At 31.2% G+C, this 18036-nt stretch overlaps 1 protein-coding gene across 3 annotated transcripts; it reads right to left on the minus strand.

Annotated features, from left to right (window-relative positions):
• Nucleotides 1-2511: 2511 nt before the first annotated feature.
• LOC105337914 (uncharacterized) lies at nt 2512-11577 on the minus strand. 3 transcript variants are annotated; one of them, XM_066080658.1, is made up of 10 exons: nt 11276-11563; nt 8577-8720; nt 8200-8417; nt 8059-8090; nt 5176-7323; nt 4884-4942; nt 4324-4467; nt 3860-3893; nt 3715-3746; nt 2512-3581 (listed from the first exon to the last, which is right to left on the minus strand). In XM_066080658.1, exons 5-10 carry the CDS (start codon nt 5244-5246, stop codon nt 3457-3459), a joined length of 465 nt encoding a protein of 154 aa, XP_065936730.1. In that variant the 5' UTR covers nt 5247-7323; nt 8059-8090; nt 8200-8417; nt 8577-8720; nt 11276-11563; the 3' UTR covers nt 2512-3456. The 3 variants fall into 3 exon arrangements, 2 of the variants coding, with proteins under 2 accessions (XP_065936730.1, XP_019926869.3); XR_010712499.1 differs by lacking the exon at nt 3860-3893 and having other exon boundaries at nt 11276-11577; XM_020071310.3 differs by lacking the exons at nt 8059-8090; nt 8200-8417; nt 8577-8720; nt 11276-11563 and having other exon boundaries at nt 2521-3581; nt 3860-4055; nt 5176-6751.
• Between the last annotated feature and the right edge of the window lie 6459 nt (nt 11578-18036).

Raw genomic sequence — 18036 nt, forward strand, 5'->3', positions numbered from 1 at the left:
AAAAGCAAATGTATGTTATTATTAATCTCAATCAAAAACTGTTATTTTTTATAAAGCATTTTCAGGAGAATTTAAATTAACTTTTTTTTCATTATTTTCCAAAAAGCAAGATCTTGATCTAGCATAATATTTCTTGAATGAATGTGTGTAACATTGGAGTTGATGAATTATCCTTTCTTTGTTCTCTAGAACTTGTCTTAAACATTTTTGTATCTTTTTCTGTATCGTTTGTATCTTTTGTTCTAGTGTGAATTCTCCAAAAATTGAATTGTTATAAGCATTTTGCTTGAAGTACCTGCGTTTCCATCATCACTTATTTGATAAAATTTATTTCCCGTTTTTTGCTTTCATATTTTGATATTCACATTTGTAAATATGCGTCCTTTTACGAACCTATGGAATAGCGAAAACGTTAACTTCTGCTAAAACTTTTGTTATGATGTCACTCTGATTATGCGCTTTCGTTTGATAGTTGCATTACTGTAAACATACTAACACGGCAATGTTAATAATTCTGAACTATTTGCCTTTTTCAAACGTAAACTACAGTAAAAAAATAAATGTCAAAAAGGTCACCGGGATATGACCTTGGTTAGTATTAGATAAAACCTTCTGACCTTCTGACAAATCCCTTGGGCTTCACGGGATTTGAATACCTGATCAGTCAAGTTTATAAAATGTTCTATAATTAATACATATATGCAAATTGAAAATGTCAGATTTTTTTTATTTCTCACAAAAGTATTAACAAATGTTCCGTAAAAAGACTTGTGGAAAAATTGAATTGAATCAGATTGATATTTGCTATTTACATTTGATTTCTCGTCAAAAATAAACATTGATATCCTTTAAAATCCGATATAGATCAAATTAAGAACATTGCTTATTATGCTACCTGTTTTGACCAAAAGTTATGTCCGTTTTATTTAAATAGTATGTGCATATAGAGCCAGAAAATGACCTAACCTAACCTTGCCAAATGTTTACATAATGAGTATGTGACTTGTGATATTTAGCTCAGAAAATGAAAATAAAACAAACAGTCTGACTGAATGATTTAGTAATTTATATCAAACAGTGTTTAGTAGTCCCCTACCGGTTTTCACCGAAGGGACTATAGCTTTCATCTGCGTCCGTCAGTCCGTCTGTCCGTCCGTCTGTCTGTCCCACTTCAGTTTTCCACACTTTTTTTCTTTGCGCGTTTGAGGAATAATGTGAAATTTGCTGAACAGCTTCAAAATGTCAAACTACAGATCAAGTTCACACTTTTGTAGCGTCTGGTTGACATATTTTCGAGAAAATTAATTTTTTATATTCCAATTTTTTTATGTTTGGGCTAAGTGTGTATCAAATAAACGAGGAAAGTATGTTGTCAGTAATAATATCGTGCATTTCTTGGTCCATTCCTTTTTTTGTTTCTAACAAACAAATAAGTTCTGTAAAATAGTGTCAAGCATTGTGTTGTAGATTTTATCGATAGGGTTTTATGTATTATTACAATCGGGTTCGTTATTGGGTTGGTCTGTTGAGACGGTAAGAAATGATATTCTGCATAACAGTGCATTGTTTTAACAAATTTCTACAAACCGGTAGGGGACGTGTATTGCTTATGCAATACTCTCAGAATGCTTGTTTAATTATTCAAGTGAATGAATTTGCAAGTTTTCAAAAAAAGAACTGTACTGGTTGAAACGCATTTTCATTGTAGTAAAGTTTTCATAAGAGGAAAGTTTAGTTTAGTTTAGGCCACTTGAGTCACGTAGTCGTAGGTTACCTTTTGCCTTTTATTTTTGTCCTTCGTCGTGCGTTTTTGTCGCCTGTTAACATTTTTTTGTATTTCACTTCTACTTTATAACTAATTGGTCAATTGTTACCACATTGTAAATCTAAATTGCAAGAAATATGACATTTATTTACCATCTTAGAGCCGTTTTGTCAGAGCCAAATATGCAATATAAAACCATTCATTTCAAATGCCCCAAAAAAGGGCTCCAGGCCTCATATTGGGGGATGAGGTACAATGGCAAAAATGGCATTTGTCGTCTGTTAACAATCTGGCGATTTTAAGTTATTCTTCTCACTTTGTCATATTTAATTTAAAATGTGTATTAATATAGGAAATTTATTTTGATTTTTGTATGAATGGAGCATGGTCTCTTTAACCAAACGTATATAATGTTTTGCCTCTTAAGCTAGAGTATAGATGATCCGAATTCGCTCTGATTCTTGCCCCTTCTTCTAAAGTATTGATATTTGCAAACATAAGACAATAAAAGCGGAATTAACAGTTACTGGAATTTTGGATAAAGGTTAAGACAAACGCCAAAATGAAGCTTTGAATACAAACCTGAGACTTCCTGACGGGTCCATCTCTTTGTTATGACACACAGATGACAGTAAAGGCAAGCTGGGTTCTTTTTATGAATATAATGACATTTTGCTTTTGTTTTTGCAAATTTAATGACTTAACAAATAGGTATTTGGAAAACATAAAAAGTTAACATCTATAACTATACTAGAATATAGAATATAGGTAACAATATTTTTAAATGTAAAGCAAATCATCTTGAATCATTTTTTATTTAATTTTTTTTTTAATGATTTGTAATATTACAGTACCGATCAGACCCCACCTAACAGAAAGTAAACCCAAACTAAACCCTGGTTTTACTTAAATGGTTTAATCTTCGTTTACTCTGGATAAACTAAAGCAGACCATGAGGAAAACCCAAGAAAACCCAGAATAAACCCCGATCAGAAGTAGACTTTCTGAAGCAGACGCTATTTGTGTATTTCGAATATACAAGAGGTGATAATTACAAACAGTGGGATAATGAGATATAAGACAGGTCTGCTTCACATCTCAATTTTAAACCCAAATGCAAACCGCGGGTAAACCTAAAGTAAACCCTGAGTGGACCCAAAGTAAAACCCAACTGGACACAGATTTTCCAAAATTAAACTTGTAGTAAACCCTAAATAAACCCAAAAGTAAACCCGGGGTTTAGTCTGGGTTTATCCTGGTGTTAGATTTGGTTTGATCGGTAATATATTTTAAATTGATCTCATAGAAAAAAAACTGCGTCTAGTATGGATACATATCTATGATGTTGCACTTGAATATGCATTAAAAATAAATAAACAAAAATAATATCAACTTCTCATAATTTTAACGATCTGTATTTAGCACAAACCTGCTTGACTTATTAAAACACAGTTAACATAAAACAAAATTGAAATAAACCTAATGACTTAAGTTTAAAAAAGATACAATCAAATTTCATTTAGCATTGTTTAAATTATAATGTAATTTTCTTCAAAATACATCAGTATTTATGTAGTATGTTTAATATACTGAGGATAGTGTAATCTTCCACAAGCCTTTTGTTTTTCGATTTTTTTGTTTGTTTTATTTTTCCATTCGATGGTTAAATGTTACAAAAATGAAAAAAAAAACTACATGTATGAACAATGTAATTCGTCGTAAGCTGAGTTCAAAGCATCATTATTGATCAGATCTTGATGACTGCTAGTCAATTGGCGAAGTGTACAATAGTTTTGGCGAATTGTGTCATTTCTTTCTACAAAAAAATAAAACGTATGCATTCAATAACCAATTTTCACATCGATATAACACCAAATTATTTCAAAAAACTAGTGATATACATTTGTATGTTTGATTATTAATAAGATTTCACATTATAAGCTTAGTACCTGAAGAATTTTTCGTCGCCATGTTTATATCTCTGAAATAACAAAAATACATGTCTATATTTTTTTTAATAGATCTTATTTAATTTACAAACATTTTTCGACGGTAAACATGCAATAATTTAACAGAAAAGAAAAAGTTTGGTACCGCTTAATTGTCCATCGCAAGTATAAAACATTAGCTGGAATGACAACTGTAATTATAAAAACCACAAAACCAAAGGTGACCATAATTAAGAGGTGATATCTTGTAGAATCTTGCTCATTGATTGATCTTTCGTTATGTGATCTGTTTAAGGTGAAGACTATTCCGTTACTGTTACTGTTCGGGGCTATTGAAGAATCTGGTGAAGTTAAATATTATTTGTTTTGTTATTTATAAAATAAACTATCATTACATAAATAATATTTTCTCTGGTACAATTCGAAAGACATTGGAAACTTGATCTTTGAGGTTATCTCATTTATGCTTCTTCCGTATGCTGATACTTTCAAGAACATTTACATTAATATTTCATTTTGATTGATGATAAAAAACGTTATAAATTGTTAAAATATAGTGACTATTATGCATTGATTAAGCAATACTGTTTAATCCCGTGAAAAACTAACATTTTTGTTCCTGTCGTGGCTGACATCCAGTCTGAATATCACACAGGTGAGCTTCACACTCACATGGCGTTAAACAGAGATGACCATAGAATCCTGACGAACAGGGTGTTTCACAATTCCATCCAATGCTTCCATTCATACACACTGCAATAAAAGAGTTAATATAGATTATCTAGCGACTTCTTGATACTTATCATTTTTTACCATGATACAGGTTATTTGTTTTTATAACTAGATTGTAAAAGTGTATTTACCTATAATAAACGGTATAAAAACTTTGAGAAACCAGAATATAGTATGTGATGATAGAAAATTATATAGTATAAATGTAAAATTAATGAAATAAACATGATACAGTTTGATCACTGTATTTGTTTAGTGTAAGTATGAAAGGTGAATGTCTTTATTAAGGTAAGTGTTGCAACATAATGGGAACAAATGAATATTTGATAGATTGGCAGAGGAACAAAAGGACAGACCGAAGGCCCAACGGACGGACACATCCACATCAACCACCTTCCTACTTACCTACCTACCTACCTACATACATGCATACATACCGCTACATTGACCAGTATTTGCGTCAAAGTATTCATTGTAGCAACACTTAAATCTATTCCTAAAATGGTAATAAAACATTTAATAAATGTAATATATTGATAAGCATGCATAAATGAAGGCTTTTTAAGTTGTACAATGCGTAACAGGTTATAAAGTTGATATTATACATTTCACAATATGATATTTTTTTTTACATATCGATTTATTGTAGTTGGTTTTTAAAACTTAAAAAAACATTGCAAATAATATTTTTGTTTATTTCATAAAGAACATGGATAATCAACAACTGACCTGTTACAATCCTTTGCAGGAACCGTCAATATAATTTGAATAATGATTAATACCGATCCCATTAACAACATGTTCTATGCAACAGTATATGTTCTTTTTTGGCAATAAAAGTTCATTAAAAAGCTCATGATAATTTGTTGAATTACAGGAAGTTAGTGTAACTCTGTTTGATGAATTTATAGGACAAAACATGGATTTAAGTGTCCTTTATAACTATCAATAACTTTTTTCCGTCTATAACATTGCAAAATTAACGTCAATACCAAGTACCATGAAAGAAATAATTAGTTATTCAGATTTATTTTGATTACGGATTTTCCTTTTAAGTTATCTATGGGCAAATATTTATATACATCTTCAAGTGGTTTCAATAGGTTTAAATGCAGAGATATTTAAAGTTCTTCGTAAATACTACTTATATGCAGCACTATCCTGTAATTGTACTTTTTTTCAGAAAAGGTATAAAAGTTATGCAACAACGTAGCACCTAACGATGTGTAGCTTCTGATTTGTGAACTCATAAACTTAATGTACTCGCTTATCGCGACTTTAAATGAATATGAATTTCTAAGCAATAGTAAGTAAAAGTGTTTACAAACGAACACACAAATGAGCAGGCAGATTTGTGAGCAACTTGGAAAGTATAAAACTGCCTAAAAAATGTTTTATCAACTATCTTAAAAGAGCAATGAGGAAATAAATGTCTTGTTTTTTATTCATATGAAGGTTGATTATTGTTACGTTGCAAACACATTGCAACTCCAATACAATTCGATGTAATAAAAGCAAACTATTTGACACATATTTGGTTGACACCAACAACCAAAAAACGGAGTAACTGTGAATTGAAACATTTGTTTTTACTTTCCAGTATTTCGATACTATGATTTTTTCCATACTATAATTTTTTGGGAGGTGTCCAAGTAGCGTAGTCGACAATGCACTCGCATTTCGCCGCTGCGACCTGAGTTCGATCCCCATGATCGACAGTTGTTGCATGTGATAGGGTATGGCGGTCGCCCGCTTGGACACGTCGGTTTTCTCCACTGGCAGGTTCTCCGGCTTCTTCCCACACCAATGACCCCCTCGGGCTAACTTCCGTGCCAACGAGAGGTATTAATATAAGTTTTAAAACTTGCTTATCAATCGTTGTAAATAAAAAAAGTTCAGGGTACATGTTTTTTATACTATGATTTTTAAAAGACAAACGCAAACTATAATTAACAAATATACTAAATGATTTTGATTTCCTCTGGATTTCAAGGATTACCATTTCCCTGTGATATTGAAAATGTTGTGAACCTTATTCAATGTTTCAACACGGAAGATATACTGTGTTCTATTGAGGAAATTTTTACTATGTATATTGCGAAGTTTAAACCGGCGCAATTAAAAAAAAGTTGTAATTCACAAAATCATAATAAAGTTGAAACAATCGAAGACTTGATTGTTTTCAAACAACATATACTTCCTCAAAGGCAGCACAATATGTTGTTTATAAGTGTTGATTCAAACGTATGTAAACACTTTATTTCTGAAAAGACAAAAAATGTAACAAAATCAAAAAAATAAACAATTCCTAAAAGTATTGATTTTAAATAATGTATCTATTGTAGTGAACGTTAATACATTGTAGCAAGAACTGAAAACATACTAAACTCAAAGTGAAACTCGTGCAAAATAACTCGAACGATACAAAATGCAAACAATTACAAAATTATAATAATCATATAATGATAAAGTTGAATAAAATAAGTATTTGGATGGATGATATCGAAGGCAGAGATCGGTGTCTTCGAATAACAAGGTCAGGTTTCAGTTCGGTGATACCTAATCGCAGGAAAGCATATCCGTCATCCTCAAAAGGGATGTTCTTCTTTTCAATGTAAGCGCTCTGTCTCTTCCTAAGCAGCAGACGACTATAATCGTCATCGTCTTCATGATAATTATCATGAATAATTGACAGTAAATGTCTATTTTTGACTGAATTACTTGCCATTCTCTTCTTACTCGATGTAGAACACGATTCCTCACTAATATTACTGTTACGAATCATTTGAGAAAGCCTAATGTCATCGTAACCCAAAGAGCGATCAATAGTTGGAGAATTGTTAGTCCTAGAACCTTGATGTACCCCTACAGGCCTGCCTAAAAGACGAATTGATAAACTGCACAATTGAATTAACTAGGGTGAGCTAAGGCCACGTACAAAATATGCACCTCAAACTTGATGAAAAATGCATTTTACTGATAGATAATGTTTACATATTTTTGACTTGACATCAATGATCAAATGTTCCAATACGCAACCTGGTGACGTCACAAGGACAGGGTACTTAATGAATGTAAAAGCTATAAAAAAAAATCAATTTGATGCATGCAATTAAAATGCACAAATAAAATCGGGTTTCCTTGCAAAACATAAAGGAATATGAACATAACAAATTACTGCTCAAATCATAAACGAAGCGATTTATTTAACTATACAAAAGACAAACATAAACCGGCCTATGTATTTCTATATAGTTAATGTCAAAATTTACGAACAAAATTACACAAATTGAATTTCCGATATTTGTTAACTTAATATATCATCATAATTTGACGTCAACTGAATATTTGCACTTATATTTACAATAAGATACATCAGTATAGATTAAACATTTCATTCAGGAATTTTAAGTAAATATCTTGCATGAAATATGCAGCCGTAACTCACCAGCGAAATGATTTTTTAAATTTAACATAGCAAGCACACATATTTTCTTAACAGTGTTGAAATTATTGGAGTAAGGGTGATATCTTTTATGAAAACAATAAAATATTTATAACAGATACGATTACTAGCAGTACAACTAAATTAATCAACTTAGAATACTTTACCTGGTTTCAAATCCATTAATCTTCTGATACATCTAAAATATACGTAATGTGGAGTTGTTGTCATTTTTTAAATGCATGCGACTTTCAGTAAATATGCTATCAATAAATTAAAATTATAGTAAATAGAAAAATGTTTTGTACCCCTTTCTAAAATAAAATGATGTCACAAACGACGAATGTTGTTAAGGAAACAATCAAAAGAAAGCTCACAAGAATCCATGGTTGTTTTCCATTTGACTGAATAGGCTTTGTTCTCCCCGCGCTTTCACTTGTTTCATGTATACCCATTTGGTCTGTAGATTCTGTGAAAACGGTCTTTGAAAAGGCTGTAGATATCGTATTTAAAGTTTGGAGGGGTGCTTTAACATAAGAAATCATTTCCTAAAATTATGTTTTAATTTTTTAAGTAAATGTGTCAAAAAATAAAAATTATATATATAAGCGGTTTTTTAATCTTCATTCTCTTTCGCATTAACAGAAGCGATATATGACGTTGTTAGAGCTAATGCTTCACTCACATGTCTCATTCTGTGATGACTGACACCCAGTCTGTTTATCACACAGGTGAGCTTCACACTCGCATGGCGTTGAACAGAGATAACCATAGAATCCTGACGTACAGGGTGTTTCACAATTCCATCCAATGCTTCCATTTTTACACACTAAAAAAAGTTTACGAGAACACTTATATCCAGACTTGAACATTTTAAAAAAATGATTTCGTAAAGATTTTTAAAATCAAGGAAAATAATTTTTAAAGATTTTAACAACCTTGTATAAAAAATAAACCCAAACATGTATACCTATTTTAATAATGTAATATTCTTGAATATGCAGTGTTCAAAATACTTGCTTTCTAGCTGAAAAATCTTTTGCAAATTACTGACAATATATTAGTTGAGTTAAAACTAATTTTTCTTGAAACATTTATTTGAGCCTTAAAAGTCTTTAAAAGTGGCATTTGTTGGTTTACAATCTCATTCAATTTTTCTTTCCTACCCTCTCAGTAAAATTTAACAGTTTACTGTTTATATGAACAAACTTTAGAATCATTTTTACATTTTTATTATAACAAAATGTAAAACGCTTTTTTGTTTTGGCTGATTTCTTTAAATTTCTTTAAAACAAAGAAGATTATGACAAATTTTATATTTGATGGACCGGAGGAATTTAGAATAATGTCGGGTAAATACAATTATTTACTTATCAAAGGGATTTTGTTGTTTTATTACAGATTAATTATTTTCGTCTATTTTGTATGTGTATTCAAGTTTGAAAGTGATCTTTTGAAAACGATCTATTGAACTGCCGGTCAATAGACTGCGATCTATTCGACCGCCGGTCAATACACTAAGATCTATTTGACCTGCAACGTATTCTAGAAAAAACTTTAATTGCCACAAGATTAAAAGATAACTTTATTATGCTTATTTTACTATTGTTCTTAAATTAAGCTTGATTAGACCAAAACGGTTCTAAACGATCATACATATCCTAATATTGGTTGATAATTCGTATATCTAGCTATGAACATGCATTTATCATAAGTGTACATCTGTAATCTAAACACTTCATACACTAAAAATCAGATGGTAATAGTTGTATATTCTGCAATGTACCCGCAGTTTTATGTATCATTTGAAAATACGTTACATTATAAAACAATTAGCATTTATAATCCTAGTATTGTTATATTGCTTTGCATGGACCAAAAATGTGAAACGCCAAATTCAACGGCGTCAAACATATTGTATATATGTGTAGAGAGTTGAACATGCAGCCACTATGTTTACATGGTGCATATGCTGTAAAGCTGTAAAATCCCAACTGCAGTTTAAGTTCAAAGTTGTAATGTCTTAAAAAAAATCATTTATCAATATACAGTTTGTCAAGGTTTTTTAAAATCTAAGGCTACAAAACGGATGTTTAAAAGTCGTATATAAATCAAATATATATTGCTGTTAATGACTCATGGGTAAAGTCTGATATAACATAACGATAACTCAACTTTCCGAGGTAACCATAATTTAAAAAATATACCAAATGACTGCACCGCTCTTGAATTTCCATCCATTAATTATATAGAGTAAAAGATGAATAAACAACGATATTTTTGTTTTATACTCTGCATAAACAGAAAAGCAAGTCTTTCATTCATTTATCATACATTAATATTAAGATTTTCGACGGTATTGACTGAATTATGAGCTCTATGTGTCGCTTAATCTTGATCATTCAACTACTACAAGAAGTCAAAGATAACAGTTTGAAATAACACAGTATAAACCGTAAGTTAGTTATCTGACCGCACAATTGCTAGATTAATGATGACGACTGACAAACATATCCCTATTCATTTACACTTCATTAAACACCAGAATATGCATTTGAATAGATGTGACAAATTCATCACGTTAATTTTGCTAAAAAATGCTTTTAAAAGCAGTTTCTTTTTTCAAGTTCTTTTAATAGATCAGCAGATTAAATTAAAGGTGGTAACATCAAAAGTATGGTCACAATAACACTTCTCCAGAGACAGAGTTTAAATATATAACCTAACTGAGACAAATGCTATTCCATACACGATTTTGATTTTAACAATTTACAAAATACATATTATACAATCATTAATTTTATCAATACAATTAAAAAGTATATCGGTTGTTTAATGCATAATTATCTGTTAATAAATGTGCTCCGAATTGTTTCTTCTGAAAACAATTAAAAGAATTGATTATCACAAGTACACCCCGATGAAGAGATATATAGATATCCTAAAACATAAGAAAATCGGTTGGTTGATTCACCATATTTGATGCTATTGATTGAACTTTAGACTTGCGGAAACAATGTTTCTCTTGTCGCATTAGGTCATGTGAACGATGAAGATCAAGGCCTTGATAAATCTTTACTAGATATGCGATAATTGCAAATTCTACTTAAAAGCTTAAATGCAGACCAATAGGGATGAATATGCAGAGATAGAGGAAAAGAAAATTAGAATAAATCAAAGAAAATGCAACAAAATCATTCATGCCTGTACATTCCTTAGATTTTTCGTTAAAATATTCATTGTAGCAGCATGTTGTATTAACCCTTTAAAAATATGATTCTTGTATGAACCGTATTGCTGGACATTAAACATTGACAAAGTATTGATATGTTGAAGTTAGAAAAATGCATAATTAAATGTAAACGAATAATGAAAATCACTAACCTGTTACAGGGAGTTGTTAAAACAACAGGAAAATAGATGTAAATAATCTCAAATAAAAGCCACGTGCTAGACATGGTTTCTTAACAGTAGATTCTTTCTTTGGAATAAATATAAGCAATTCGGAAGTTTTGGAAGAAACAAACAACGATGATATGTCGAGCTTCAGAGTTAAGGTTAAAAAATTATATTGATTATAGCTGTCATCATTCGTACGATTTACTAAAACATGACATGAAGAGGAAATATGTGTATCTTTCCTCATTTTTAAAAAATAAGGATCGCACGTTTAACATACATGCTCATTAACGCGATGAAGTTTTGTTATACGAATACGGAACTTTATGGCTGAAACTCAGTAAAAAGTGAACTGCGTTCTTGAACGCAGTTCACAATTCAAAATTTAGATTTTCATATTTTGGGCCTAAAATTGTCAAGGTCATCTACTGGTGGTATACCATTATTGCCCTGAAAATAAGGTGAAGTGGTCATCTCAACTTTTTGAGATTCGGGCTTATTTGCAATTGAAAAGTGAACTGCGTTCTAGAACGCAGTTCACAATTCAAAATTTAGAATTCATATTAAAGGCCTGAAATTTTCAGGGTCATGTACTAGTGGTATACCATTACCAGCCTGAAAATATGGTGATGTGGTCATCTCTACTTTTTGAGATTCGGACTTATTTGCAATTGAAAAGTGAACTTCGTTCTTCAAGGCAGTTCGCAATTCACAAAATTTAGAATTCACATTTGGTCCTAAAATTTTCAGGGTCATCTACTGGTGGTATCCATTACCACCCTGAAAATATTGTTAAGTGGTCATCTCTACGTTTTGAGATTCTGGCTTATTTGCAATTGAAAAGTGAACTTCGCATTTCGAGACTTAGAATTCATATTTGGGGCCTGAAATATTCAGGGTCATTTACTGGTGGTATACCATTATCACCCTGAAAATATGGTGAAGTGGTCATCCCCACTTTTTGTGATTCGGACTTATTTGCAATTGAAAAAAGAACTGCGTTCAAGAACCTAAACAATTTGTAAAACGAATTGTAAATATACCAAACTTAATGAATCTCGCGTAAAATAATTCAAATTATGCAAAATGCAGAGAATTACAAAATTAAATAATTGTAACAGTATTTTGAATGAAGTCAAAGGCATTTGGTTTTTATCAACAATTTTTAATGTTCTATTTTTATAAAAAAAATTTGCAATAAAACAACATAAAATATCCTGCAGTGTATTATGATTTTATTTCCGTCGCTACTAATATATTTTGGAACATCCTGTAGCTTTGAACAAACAAATTCATTTGAATATATTTACATTTGCAAATATTCTTCCTTGATTAAATATAGAGAATAGCAAAAACGTTAATCCTGTGTGAACGTTTCCGTGACGTCACAATGTTAAACGCAAGCGCTTATCGCTTGTCACTGGGTTATTGTAAAAACAAAATCTCGGTTATTTCAATAGTTTTGAATGATCTGTCTCTCTCAAACGTAAATATAAATATCAATAAATAGCAATGTTAAAAGGTTCACCCGGATATGAAGTTTTCTGGTACGTCATCACAATATATGTGTCCTTACATGAACCTGTAGAAGAGCGAAAACGTTTATTCTGTGTGAATGTTTCCGTGACGTCACAATGATAAACATAGGCGCTTATAGCTTGTCGCTTGGATTATTGTAAACACAAAATCTCAGTTATTTTAACAGTTTTGAACGATCTGTTTCTCTCAAACGTAATTAAAAGGAATAAACAGCAGTGTTAAAAAGTCCAGCCGGATAGTGAACTTTTTGATTGCTGTTTATTTTTTAGGAAACAATTTCAAAGAGGAATATTACTCTCTGACAAACACTGTTTATCATTGTACACACTAGTAACGTCGAGAGATGGAGTTTTTGATAGCTGATATTGAAGACAGAGATCAGTGTCTTCGGGTCATAGGGTCCGGTTTCATTTCGTTGATACTCTCTGTTTGTGAGAAGGCATGCCTTTCATCCTCCACAAAAATGTTTTTGCTTGTAATGCAAGCATTCTGTTTCTTCCTTAGCAGAAGGCGACTATACTCTTTCTCGCCATGCTGATAATTATCATATATAGCTGACAGCAAATATCTACCTTTCATTGAATTGCTAGTCATTCTCTTTCACTCGATGTAAAACAAGATTCTTCACTAATATTATTGTAACGAATTATTTGAGAAAGTATAATGTCATCGTAATCTGAGGAGCGATCAATATTTGGAGAATTGTTAATGCTACAGCCTTGATAAACACCTATATGTCTTCCTAAAAGACGAACTGATAGACTGCACAATTGAAATAACGATGTAAGTTAACGGAAAAGGCGATAACGTACAAAATATGCATCTAAATCTTGTCAAATTCTTGAAAAAAATTTACCGATTGAATTTATATATATTATTCATGCTTTACACATTTATATAAACCACCATCTAAGCGTTACACACACTAAAATAATTGAATTCTGAATGAATGAAATAAGGCGCGTATACCTGAACATACATATAAATTTTAATCAGACCTAAATAATTGAAAATGCGTTAATTCTGTAACATAACATGCCGTCAGAAATTTTTGAGATATATTATGGATACACGCGACGTTCCTCGTTTTAAGATCATTTTCTTTTCCTTATTCGCAATTAAACCAGCTGTTAATGCCAAAAATTCAGAGTGCATTTCCATGCCATTTTTGGAGTAAGATTTTTTGATTTTGTCTTTTAATAGCATGCAAAATCCAATGAATTCTTATTGATAATGTAGTAGTATACATTTTCAACAGAAACTATACATTCATATAGAAACACATCAAATAACATCAAATGTAAATTTGGAATAACAGAAAAGGGTATCTTCACATTGTGGAGATAGGAATAAGTTGAAAAAAAATGATATTAGGTCGCATCTGACCTTAAATTAAACTTTAATGAAATTTTATACCTTTTAAAAAACATTTATCACCTTCATAAAGTTCATTGTAGTATCATTGTGGTTCATTTTGGTTTCATTGTGGTTCATTGCGGTTCATTGTGGTTCATTGCGGTTCACTGTGGTTCATTGCGGTTCACTGTGGTTAAAAGACGCGCCGTTTTAGTGCAGTGGTTAAAAGACGCGCCGATTTAAATCAATACTTTAAGGAATTATTGATTTTTTGCTTTGGTTACAGTTTTTGTTCTTTAGAAAATAGAGTGCTTACTCATGTTTGATTCAACACTTATCAAGCTCTATTTGACAACATAGTGTACTGCCTTTTCGTAAAAAAGAATGCTTTAGGACGTTTTCCTTTCTTGATGAATTTGTGAATTGCAAAGAGTTTTGATTGCGACGGTTTAAACTTTACAATATTGTAAAAGTTTCCTCAAGAGAACACGTGTTGAAACGTTGAACATTGAAAATTTTCAATATCACAGGGAAATGGTAATCCTTGAACATAAGAAATTAAAACCATATAGTATATTTGTTAATCACTATTTGCGTTTGTCATTAAGAAATACTAGAAAATGAAAACAAATGTTTCTATACTAATATCCAATACACCATTAGATATACCACTAACCATACTAATAACCAGATATTGATACACATCTCTTAAAAATATACAATATAATCATGTTTGATTGTAGATTACATGCTTGAATAATACATCAGGTAATTGTGTTCTGAATATACACAAAATACTTAGTTGGATGAATTAAACATAAGCACAAAAACACAGAGGCAACGCGAGAGAGAGAGAGAGAGAGAGAGAGAGAGAGAGAGAGAGAGAGTGTGTGTGTGTGTGTGTGTTTGTGTATTTATGGTAAATAAAAACTACTGTAATTTATTTATTTTGTCATTTTTTCATATAATGTATTATTTTGTGTGCCGATGCCTATTTTTGCTTATACCAATAGAGTCGTTAGATTCTATTACATATACAGGTTTTTAAAGTACATTTTTCAGTTTTTACTCTGTTTTTTTTTTTTTAATTTTCCGGTGATGACGTTAAATACAGGACATGTCTTGGTTATTGACAATTCTAAAGGAAACTTGAAACCAAAATAGTATACCGAGGTTCAGCCAAAAAGTTCCGTATTCGTATAACAGAACTTCATAGAGCAAATGAGCATTTTTGTGTAACGTGCGATCCATTTTTTTTAGAAATAAAAAAATAAGGAAAGATACACAGACTTCATCTTCATGTCATGTTTGAGTAAATTGTACGAATGACGACAACTTAAATGAATATACCTTTTTAACCTTAACTCTGAAGGTTTACATATCATCATTGTTTCTCCCAAAACTTGTTGATATATATTCCAAAGAAAGAATCTACTGTTAAGTCACCATGTCTAGCACGTGGCTTTTATTTGAGATTATTTACATCTATTTTCCTGTTGTTTTTACAACCCCCTGTAACAGGTTAGTGATTTTCATTTTTCATTTACATTTGATTATGCATTTTTCTAATTTCAACATATGAATACTTTGTCAATGTTTACTGTCCAGCAAAAAGGTTCATAATAAATCACATTTGTAAAGGCTTAAGACAACATGCTGCTACAATGAATATTTTAACGAAAAATCTAAGGAATGTACAGGTATGAATTATTTAGTTACATTTTCTCTGTATTCTCTCTCGTTTCCTAATCTCTGAATATATATCCTTATTGGTCTGCATTTCAGCTTTTATGTATAATTTGCTATTATCGCATATAAATTAAAAATATATCAATGCCTTGATCGTCATCGTTAACCTGACCTAGTGCGACAAGAGAAACATCGTTTTCGCAGGTCTTAAGGTCACTCAATGGCAGTAGCTATGGTGAATCAACTGATACGATTTTTATTGTTCTAGGATACCTAAATTTTTCTGCATCAAAGTGTATTCGTGATAAATAATTCTTTTTATTGTTTTCACAAAACAGAACCCATGGAAAATTTAACATAATATTTGAACTTTGAACTGTAGCTGTTTTATTACAAAATATACAACATGTAAACACAGTGTCTGCATGTTCAACTCTCTACACATATATACAATATGTCTGACGCCGTACTAATGTGTGTTTCACATGTTTTGTTCATGCAAAGTATAAATACCAAAACTTAGATTATAAATGCAAAAATTTGTAAATGATAAACAGTTTCTGAAACAAATAAAACTACAAAATACATATTAGATGTATACAAACTGTGACTTTTACTGTATGTGGTATCCAAATTAACACTGTACATTTGTGATAGATGTTCATAGCTATGATTTGATGACTTCGTTAACTAAGATTATTTGATTGAAGAATAACCAACCAATTATAGGAAGTATATGCTCGTTTAGCTATGTAAAACCAAGCTCAATTATGTATCATCATCATAATTTATTTTCAATGTTTGCATCGTTATATTTGAAACAGGTAATTTATTTTTTCTAATACGATATTTGTATTGACCCGACATAGTTGTATAGCTATCCTAAAACAAGAGAAAATTGGTCAGCTGCTGGAACTGAGTGAACTCTAGACCTGCGGAAACGATGTTTTTCTTGTCGCACTAATTCAGGTTAACGATGACGATCAAGGCATTGAGATATATTTTACTGGATATGCGATAATAGCAAATTCTACATAAAAGCGGAAATGCAGACCAATAGGGATATGTGTGCAGAAATAGAGAAAGAGAGAGAATACAGAGAAAATGTAACAAAATCATTCATACCTTACATTCCTTAGATTTTTCGTTAAAATATTCATTGTAGCAGCATGTTGTATTAACCCTTTAAAAATATAATTTTGTATGAACCTTTTTGCTGGACATTAAACTTTGATAAAGTATTCATATGTTGAAGTTAGAAAAAAGCATAATTAAATGTAAACGAATAATGAAAATCACTAACCTGTTACAGGGGGTTGTAAAAACAACAGCAAAATAGATGTAAATAATCTCAAATAAAAGCCACGTGCGAGACATGGTGTCTTAACAGTAGATTCTGTTTTTGGAATAAATATTAGCAATTCAGAAGCTTTGGGAGAAACAAACAACGATGATATGTCTAGCTTCAGAGTTATGGTTAAAAATGTATATTCATTTAAGCTGTCATCATTCGTACGATTTACTAAATCATGACATGAAGAGGAAATATGTGTATCTCTCCTCATTTTATTAAAATAAGGATCGCACGTTTAACATTAAGGCTCATTTACGCGATGGAGTTTTGTTATACGAATACGGAATTTTATGGCTGAAGCTCGGTGAAAAGTAAACTGCGTTTTTAACGCAGTTCGCAATTCAAAATTTAGAATTTATATTTGGGGCCTAAAATGTTCAGGGTCATCTACTGGTGGTATACCATTATTACCCTGAATATATAGTGAAGTGGTCATCTCTTCTTTTTGAGATTCGGGCCTATTTGCAATTGAAAAGCTTACGCAATTCAAAATTTAGAATTCAAATTTTGGACCTGAAATTTTCAGGGTCATCTACTGGTGGTAATGCATTATCACCCTGAAAAAGTGGTGAAGTTTTCATCTCTACTTTTTGAGATTCGGACTTATTTGCAATTGAAAAGTGAACTGCGTTCTAGAACGCTTCAATATTTAAAATTCATATTTTGGACCTAAAATTTTCATGGTCATCAACTGGTGGTATACCATTACCACCCCGAAAATATGGTGAAGTTTTCATCTCTCCTTTTTGAGATTCGGGCTTATTTGCAATTGAAAAGTGAAATGCGTTCTAGAACGCAGTTTGCAATT

This window comes from Magallana gigas, chromosome 3 (assembly GCF_963853765.1).
Source record: "Magallana gigas chromosome 3, xbMagGiga1.1, whole genome shotgun sequence".
NCBI classification, from domain to species: Eukaryota; Metazoa; Mollusca; class Bivalvia; order Ostreida; family Ostreidae; genus Magallana; species Magallana gigas.

Bases quoted from the DNA above. Each gene is read 5' to 3' on its own strand.
- LOC105337914 (XM_020071310.3), bottom strand. From the start codon at position 5,246: ATGTTGTTAATGGGATCGGTATTAATCATTATTCAAATTATATTGACG. The intron at 4,468-4,883 runs GTATGTATGCAT...CTTTTATTGCAG, and splicing joins AAATACTGGTCAATGTAGCG to TGTGTATGAATGGAAGCATT. The intron at 4,056-4,323 runs GTTAGTTTTTCA...TAACTTCACCAG, and splicing joins GCCACGACAGGAACAAAAAT to ATTCTTCAATAGCCCCGAAC.